The sequence below is a fragment of the Impatiens glandulifera genome, chromosome 7 (genome assembly GCF_907164915.1).
Source record: "Impatiens glandulifera chromosome 7, dImpGla2.1, whole genome shotgun sequence".
Lineage (NCBI taxonomy): Eukaryota > Viridiplantae > Streptophyta > Magnoliopsida > Ericales > Balsaminaceae > Impatiens > Impatiens glandulifera.
In genome coordinates, this window is record NC_061868.1 from 3,942,756 (window position 1) to 3,952,323 (window position 9,568).

The 9,568-nt window shown below is 35.2% G+C and overlaps 1 protein-coding gene across 3 annotated transcripts; it reads right to left on the reverse strand.

The window, feature by feature from the left end:
- Positions 1–748: 748 nt before the first annotated feature.
- LOC124944972 (protein FLX-like 3) lies at positions 749–8,307 on the reverse strand. Of its 3 annotated transcripts, XR_007099968.1 has the most exons (6): positions 8,178–8,307; positions 7,455–7,998; positions 7,231–7,376; positions 6,547–6,626; positions 6,274–6,441; positions 749–826 (listed from the first exon to the last, which is right to left on the reverse strand). XR_007099968.1 is itself a non-coding variant. In XM_047485325.1 (5 exons), exons 2-5 carry the CDS (start codon positions 7,985–7,987, stop codon positions 6,361–6,363), a joined length of 822 nt encoding a protein of 273 aa, XP_047341281.1. In that variant the 5' UTR covers positions 7,988–7,998; positions 8,178–8,307; the 3' UTR covers positions 6,061–6,360. The 3 variants fall into 3 exon arrangements, 2 of the variants coding, with proteins under 2 accessions (XP_047341281.1, XP_047341279.1); XM_047485325.1 differs by lacking the exon at positions 749–826 and having other exon boundaries at positions 6,061–6,441; positions 7,249–7,376; XM_047485323.1 differs by lacking the exon at positions 749–826 and having other exon boundaries at positions 6,061–6,441.
- Positions 8,308–9,568: the final 1,261 nt, after the last annotated feature.

Below are 9,568 nucleotides of genomic sequence, written 5' to 3' on the forward strand. Positions count from 1 at the left end.
CACATTTTTTAGCTCTCACCATGAAATTTGCACATTTTTTAGCTCTCGCCGTGAAATTTGCACATTTTTAGCTCTCACCGTTCAGATACAACCTCTGCCCAGAAAAGCAATTCTATTGACAACACTACATTTTAGGTGTATCTAGATTCGGGTTGGACTAAGTTCAGATAAACTCTTTTTCCAAACAAAATTCCATCCAGGTCAATGAAATGGTGTTTCCAAATGTAGCCAACCATCATTTGGCAAATTTCATCCTCTAGACTCCTAACATAGAAGTTCTTCAAGGGCACAATACCAGCTTAGTTGTGCATGCAGTTAGATCAACAATAAACTCATTCAACCTGGCTTTAACCAAATACTAGCCAACTGGTAAGCTAAATCCATTTGGTACATATACTACCTACCAACCATTTATGTAGGTTCAGGGTAATCACAGGTTAAGATCGCCTAAGAAAATGGCTATGTATTCCTCGCACTGACTGAGATAACGTTAAGAAATGATTTTACCTTCAATACCCAAAGAAAACGAATACTGTAAGTCAGAGAAATACCTTCTCATATTGCTCCAAAGACACCAAGTTGAATCTCCCAATGTTCATCTTTTTTCGTTAAGAAAATGGATTATGCATCCAATAAAGTCAATGATTATTGACCATGCCAATTTCTTAAAATTCCAAGGGCTAAACGACTCTTGGGTATGGCAGTTGCCCAGTTCTTTTCAGTAGGATATGCTTCATTTTCTTTTTCACTGTTTCGCCACACTTATATGTTGTTATAGACCAAATAGGAGAAAGTAACAACATACTCACTTTCACCTTGTTGACATCTGCAGAACATTACAAAAAAAATATATTAGTATCATCAAAATTTAGAAATTAAAACCCAACTTGACAGAACAAGAATTTAACAAGACTAACAAGCACGAAACTTTCAAATAACTCTATGCTTGCTACAAAATCTAACAAGCTTTGGCATAACTTGCGTTTGCATATGCGGATCCAGATGAGAAAAGGCCAATAATTATTTTTCTAAATTAATTTAGTTACCAGATAAAGATAGAAAAGTGCTTCCAGATGGGGTCATTGTGATTCTCTACTCTACAAAGTAAGAGCCGAACTAAATGACTAAATAACCAGGTCAAATGGATCCCACCACATGCTAAGACTTTCTGGGTATGATAAAATGTTCATAGACAGAAATATCAATGCAGAGGAAACCTTACTCCCTAGTTGTTTGATCCACCAGTTAAGTATAAAGGAATCTGATCTATATTTCTTATCCAGTCTCTAATCTATCAAAGACAGAAAAACTAAATGAATAGCAAATCACCAGCACCCTCTACCAATTGGAGTCTCGAATATGACTTATAGCCAGTACTAAAAGAGAGAATAACTCTGGAACAATTAATTAACCCAGAAAGAAAACTATCTTATAAAGCCACAAACTGTTGTAACTAAGAAATAATTTTCAATCCTAAACTATTCTTCGCCTTTTCCACTCATACACTATCTAGAGTCTTCTTCATTGATATACCATCCAGTAATAGCCATGTCAGCCCATACAAGATGATATGATCTTCAATCACATTTATTCTCAAAAGTAGCAATTTTTCTGTTACATACAAGGCAAAGAAACAAAATGAAGTTCTTGAGAGATACCAAATTATTGGGTCTTCTAGTGTTTCCATAACATAAAAGCAATGGTCGAAGCACTCTCAACCAAATGTCTGAACCAATGTCAAGTCGATATCAATCAAGAACATTTATCTGTGTTCAACAAGATTTTCCTCCACCTATATCCCATACTATAGCAGGCAGACACTAAATCAGCATCTAAATGCCCAGGTCACCTATTACTCCACCACCAAAAATATTTTCAACCTATCCAACATTCAGTCCTAACACCCTCATGGTAAATGGATGGGGCTCCAAGATAAAACAATCTTTTAGTTGGAAATGGAAAATTTCAGTAGCAATGCTTAATAGTTTCATGTTTGCTTATTCAACAACTATTCAGGAAGATGCACAAGTATCAAAACAGACTTGGGGGAACAAACACAAGAACTACTAGAGACATGTGATTTCATCTTCAATTATTATAAAACTGGCATGGGTATATATGTACGGAAAAGGTTGAGGAAGAAATAAACACGTTCGCCTATTTCCCAACTTTCTTCACCTATTCAACTAAGGTATTCCTTCCCAACCTTGTTTTCATTCCACCCAGATGTTTTCTGTACCAATTCAAATAATTGATCCTCCATATTCGAACCGAAATGACTTCTTGCAGCATATTTTAGTTCCTCCCAAGTTAAGCCTACCACTTATGTGCATGTCCTCTCATATATTTTGCTACAGGCCAATGTGGAAACACTTTTTTCTATTACATATCTCGTCTAGATGGATTCAGATGAGATCATGTTTGGGAACATAACCTAATCACAGACAGTGGAAATGAAAGTTTTCTAAAACTGCAAAAAACTGAAGTCGTGATTGATTGAGAAAAAATCGTTCCATATTTCCCGAACACATGCTGTCCCTTTTCTCCGGCCCGCCTCTACTAGTGCAACCACCATTTGACAGAAATGTATTGGTAGTTTCTCAACTGAATCTAAATTCAGATCCAAAAGGTGTTTCCAAACAGGCCTACATCTGTTTGTAAATTAGTGTCCCCAGCCATTTTTTTATGTTGGAAGAACAGTTAGGTTGTGTCAATCCACTCTTCACCTTTGTCACCTTCAAACCACATGAAGTACAATACAATAAGTATATTCGTCTTTCTTCCATCCTTTTTTATAGTAGATGCGCGTCCATCTGTTGAAGCGGTTGGGCCTGTTGCTCCAACGAGATTCTAACAATGATAAGATCTTCTTCTAATATTTCTTTAGCCACACAAGAAAAATCACTAGATGTGGTACCAACATAACACCTTAAGGGTTTAAGGATGTAATAAAATAGGATAGAATTATAAAATAATAGAGATGAGATGGGAGAACTTAAATGAGAGACAAAGAGTCCATTCTTCATTGAATTCATTTCATACGTAATATTTATTCATGTAGCCCTCTATTTAGTCATAAAGGTTGCCACACATCCTACTTCATTACAAAGGTGATAACCCTCTATTTAGGTATAAAGCTTGTCACGTATTCTAACAAAGTGACAATTGTCCTAGTTTCCTTAACAACTTGAGATGTAAGCTTTAGATCTATGTTACTATTTTATGCCATAGCTAGTTACTACTAACCTACCTTTCTCAAACATAAACCCAACTAGCTTATGAGGTCTATAACAAAATAAATCAAAGAAAAAGTAAATGGCATTACTTCATGTATACCTACAAATGAAGTGGAAGTAAGGGGCACAAAAGAGCTTCTACAAACAAAATCACAACAATTTGTTTGTTAAACAAAAAATAACCAGGGTCAATGAACCGTCAAAAAGAGAATACTTGCCTAAATAAGTTGATGTCACCTCAATGTCACGAGTAATGTTGCCCATCTTCTCTTCTGAAATCCATGCACACACTTTGATAGATGAAGGTGCTCTGAATAAGCTATTTGTGATCTCAAACAGCCCCTTATGCCTGCACTCCACTCTTTGCACAATTGTACTTACTCTTGGATTTGTGGAATCCAAGTCTAATACATCCATGTTTCTTTATAACAATGATAATGCATCTCCCTACTTTCTTGCTTCCGTAGACGACATCATCTTTACTAACATCACATCATCCAATCTTTCTTCTACCATCAACAAGTTACACGATTTTTTTCCCTTCAAAGACATAAGTCTTCTTCACTATATTCTTGGGGTTAAGCCATTCGGTGTTATTACTTAGACAAACAATCTCCAGCATTTTGACTCAGTCAGACATACATCACGCCTAATTGCTTCAGACTGGTTGCTGTTGGTTCTTTTGTCTCTCTAAACATGATGGTGAACTTCTCGATGATCCCTTCACTTATCGCAGCATTGTTGGGACTTGGGACTAAACAATATCTCAGAACATATTAGTGAACTTTATTGTTTATGTGAACAGCATCATCTTCACTAACAACAAACCTTCCATTTTTTCTTCTACTTTACGGGATTTGCTTCCCTTCAAAGGCATGGGTTCTATTCACTACTTTCTCGTGGTAGAAGTCATTCGAACACCTGCAGGGTTATTCCTTAGACACAAATTTTATCTTCACCATTTTGACTTGGACTCTAGCTGACATACAACACGCCAAACCGCTTCATACTGGTTGTTGTTGGTTTCTCTATCTCGCTAAACATGATGATGAACTTCTTCATGATCCTCTCATTTATCGCAACAATCTTGGGACTTTATAATGTCTCACTCTTACTCGGCATAATCGTGTGTCTTGTCATCTGGACAAATCAAGTTCTACAATCTCCCAGCACGAATCACATCTTGTGATATCCTCACACACACTCTACCATGGATTTCTTATTTGTCCCTATTATGGTTGTCTCTCGCCACATATTTTGATGTTGGATGGGTTGGGAGTATCGATTATCATTGGTCCACCACCGGGGTTACTGCATCTCCGTTGGTGATAATTTGAAGCAACCATGGTTTCCCGCTACAGCACAAAATTTGAATATCGAGCTTTAGTTCCTGCCATTACTGAATTATGTCAGTTTCAATCTCCCCAAAGTGAAACCACATATCTATGTCTCGTGCCTTGTGGTGTCACCACATTGATTTTCACTTTGTTCGAGTAAGTGTTTCTCAAGAGACTCTTGTTATTCAGTATATCAAAACTCAAGATCATTTTGTTGATATCCTCACCAAATAGTTGTCTTCTAAGTGTTTTGTCTTTCTTCGAGACAAGCTCACTGTGTGTACCACCCAATTTTGTTGGCGGGACGATTTTAACAAAACAGAAGTTGATCATCTATCATGATTAAAGATACTCACACATGACTCTCCTAATTGGTTTCCCGAAGCCTCTCTTGGTATAACCAACTGTTTTTCCTCTTTCGTTCTCTATACTCATTTCTCCCTTTTTCACCTATTTATATTCATCCAAATGTATCCATGTATAGAATCAGTGAACATTCAACACAAAAGAATTATGCACAACAAAGGCTTGTGCATTATTCTTCCTGTCTCCATTTTCTATCATCTTCTTCCTAATCTGGCTGCTCCTTTATTCTAAAGTCCAGCAAATAACAAAGATGGAATGCAGTCCCTAACATGATTCAAGGTGCATCCATCGAGAACATGAACTTCAAGCTTTGTCTAGCCAACTTATTCTCATATGTAGATGCATCTAAGCATCACATTTACAAGTCTCAACATTATATCAATGAATGCATTAGAGAAACCAGTGATGAAAATTCACTTGGGACTTACAGAAGTATCTGTCAGTGCCTGTATATTGTTATAATTAATCTGCTCCAGCAATCGCATGGTTCCGCTTGATGTGTAGATGAGAAATTCCTTTCAAACTTGTGACAGTCAAGAATATTCAAAATTAAAATCTTCCACACTATAGGCAGCAGACTAGAACACAATGTTTGTCCAACCTTTCACAGAACTGAACATCCATATAAACTGTAAACCTTAACTTCCAAACAGATAAGTTGTATTCACAACGGCGGTGACTAATCCCAATCCACTAGCAAGATATTTGGACTTCAGTAGTGCTCACCCGTAAAAACTGTTAAAACAACTTATCACATCTAACCCCTCGAGTACATTTGTTTAGACTAGTTTTAAAGATGTACCCTTTGATACATTAGAATCTCCATATCCATAAACTTTTTCTCCATCCGGCTTATAACTTAGTCACTCAAGACCAATCCTCACAATTTATTATTCAAAATATCCCAAAAAAAAAATTGATTCTGTCCCAAAAAGGTCGAGTATTTAAATCCCTATAAGCCAGCAGACAACTTTGGTTCTCAACTGAGGAACAATATAAACTAGCCGATAGTGGAAGAGAAGAAACCTGAGTACATTTGTTCAGACCAGCTTTGCAGATGTACCCTTTGATACACTAGAATCTAAAAATTCATAAAACATTTTCTCCATCCGACTTATAACTTAAGTCACCGAAGACCAATCCTCACAATATATTATTCAAATTATCCAAAAAAAAAAGAAGATAGATAGACAGATAGATACTTTGGTCCTCAACTTAGGAACAACATAAACTAGATGATAATGGGAAAGAGAACAAACCTGGGCCTCATAATGTTCGTCAATCGCATAGCAAACAATATCCAAGTAAAGATAAATAGAGTAATACGAACATACATATATCTAAAAGATTCTAAGCAACTTATGGAGGATAGCCAAGAGCTGCAGCAGGATGCCTTCCAGATGTGATTCAATTGTCCAGACTCAATGACGACTCATCCTTTTATCATGTCCTGTCCTGGATGCAGAACCCAGCCCATATGAGGAGCCCTTGTCAGCAGCGCCCTAGGATAGACAGAAAAGCATAATTGCACAAGTACAAAAATGAAAAATACATGATTGTCGAGATTTTACAATAAAATATTTACAAGGATTTATGAGAATACATACCATATGAACTCCATATGGATCACCATAAGAAGCAGAAAACCCACCTTCATGGTTATTGAACTTCACCCCATATGCCACATCTTTGCCCAAAACAAACAAAATAAATAACAAAGTCTAAACTATATAATAAGAAAATGAAGAAAGAGAATGAAGTGCGGCATGCTAAAGATATTATAAAAGGATGAGACATCTAACTTGGCATCTTAAAGTGGGAGACAAGAAACTCAAGGAAGGTCTATAGAATTTCTAATCTGGATCAATATTTATCTTTTCATACCATCTTGTCTCCTAAGCATGTATAGTATAAGTATGATGTACAAAGCACATGAATATATCTATCTACCCAAATCTTTAAGGTATTACAATTTGAGGAACCCAAAATAAAGATATAATAGTATTAATATTAGACAGGTAAACATGCAAGAAAAGAAAAACTGAAAAACCTAAAAATAAGATGGTGGTCTAAAACAAAATGCATTGTTTTTTTTATAAAATGAGTGACAAATATGATTGAGAAGGATAAAAGGAGCTAAAAAAAAGAGACTATACACACCTATATGTGCAAAAGTCTTTTAATTGCAATTGGTTTTCAACTTAGTGCCAAAACAAAATTATATTAATTTGTAATTCAGGCAACTGAATTAGATAATTAAATCATTCACAAGGAGTTATTAGATGATGTACCAGAAGAAAAGGGTATACCCGATGCATTTGCAAGTTCTGCTCGTAGCTTTTCAACTTCACGGGCCATGGACAGTAGGTTCTTCTCCATCGCCTTCCGTTGTTCCGTCAACTCAATACTTACATCCTTTTCATAGTCAATGGCAGCCCTATGTAGCATATTGTCCTATTTAAAATATATCCTAATGATATTCAAGCATCTCATTAGCACTGTGAGAGAAAAATACCTTGCGCGCATGAGCTCTTGTCGCAGTCCATCAATATCCGACTTCAAAACCGGAATATGTTGATTATCAGCTTTCAGTTTGGCAATATCTTGCGAGAGATTCTGAACTTGAGCATTCAGGTCCTGCCGAATAGTGTTCAATTTCTGTACTTCAGAACGTAATTGCATAGCCTCAGATTTGAGTGGTTCGGTAGCTCGAAGTTCAGATTCCATCTTGAAACCTCTTTCAATTAGGTCCCTGGAACGCATATCCTGATCAGCACGAAGATCAGAAATTAACAGATTCATCCTATGAAGTTCTTCCTTTGCACCTCCAAGCTCCTGCTGCAGAGCAACTCTGTCATCAGCCAGCCTCCTGTTGTCGCTCAATAGCCTACGGATTTCGTGATGCTGCACTTCTAGCTCTTCCTCCAACATTGCTGGATGACGAGGAGGAGGCATTTGACGAGGAGGAGGACCTCGTTGATGTCCTTCTTGAGGATAAGGACGCCTATTATCGAATGAATCGCGGTAACTACGTTTTCTCCCAGTCATTGGAATGAAACCTTCAAAATGATCGAGTTAGCAATGAGAATGCATAAAAAGAAAAAATAAGAAGAAGAAGAGAGATGTTCATTCTTCACACGATTCATCATGATTAACGCATAAGAATATGACAGAAACCCTAGATTTCATTCATCAATTCATCAATAAGGTTTATAAAAACATGTAATGAGAATGAAACCTTGTTGTGAAAGATGCGATCGCGAGTATCTGAGCCCCGATATCAAATGATTATCGCCGGAAAATTCGCCGGAAGCCAATCCAGTTGTTCCTCGATGGCAAATTTTGATGAAGAAACGTATACTTGCTAATATTCGGGCTCAGAAAAGAGATAAAGAATCGATTAACTGATTAACTAATAATCCAATTTTATAAAAATAGAAATTAGGGCCCAAAATTATTTCTTTAATTGTTTTACTTTTTTTACTCTTTTTTTTTTAAACTAGGATGGATGATAATCTAGATAGGGAACGCATTATCATTTTGGTGTAGTTTTACTTTTGAATTTCTTTTACTACCATCTTTTGTCACAGTTTCAAAAAATATCCGAAAAACAACATTTATATAATATTATAAAAAAAATTATAAACGAAAATTAATTTTATTAATGTAATACATTAAAATTTATATTATTATAAAAAATTAAAATTAAAAAAAATTATAATTTTATATATTTAATTGTGTTATAATAAGGGATAAGCGGTTCGATTTGGTCGGTTTATTTACCCATAAACGTTAAAGCCGGTTTACTAATTACACTGTCGATTTGTTGATTTGAAAGGTTATAAAATCGAAATAGATTAAATATATATCAATAACAACACCAGCATGTTTGAATGTATATAAATAAATACAAATAATATTAATAATATTCGGTTTTTTTTTATTAAACATCACTCTAAGAATGAATCAATAATTTTAAAATTAAATTTGTCTACTAATAAATATTTTCGATGATTTATTAACCAACCTTTATACATTCATGATATTTTTTCATTATTATTATTATACATTCATGATATTTTTTCATTATTATTATTTTAAAGGTGTGTTATGATCTAATAATTATAATATATTACTCATCATTATCGGTTTAAAGTATTTAAGTTCTCGTCTTATTTAAATATTATTTTTTAAATATTTGGTTGGTTTGAGCGGTTTCAGTTGTGATTGGAATATCTTTTTAGTAAAAAAAAGGAATGCTAATGGGCAGATCTTTACACTTCCTATTTTGTCGGCTCGGGTGGTGTGCCGGAGGGATCTTTCTAACAGTAATATTAGCTTTCCTTGAACAGACAAACCGAACTGTTGGAAAATGTTTAATAAAAAGAAAATCGTAATGAATTTGATTTGGCCGGTTCGGTTTGGTTTGAGCAATTTCGGTTTGATTTGGTCGATTTATTTACACTCTTAGTTTATAGTGTTTGGAACAGAATCGGGGTAAAAGATACAAAAAATTATTTACGCACATATATGATTAACTATGGGTCAAATCGGAAGAAAACTGTTGTCTCGAACGAACAATTCAGATCGAAAACTGAAGTACATATTATAATTATAATTGTCTCTAAT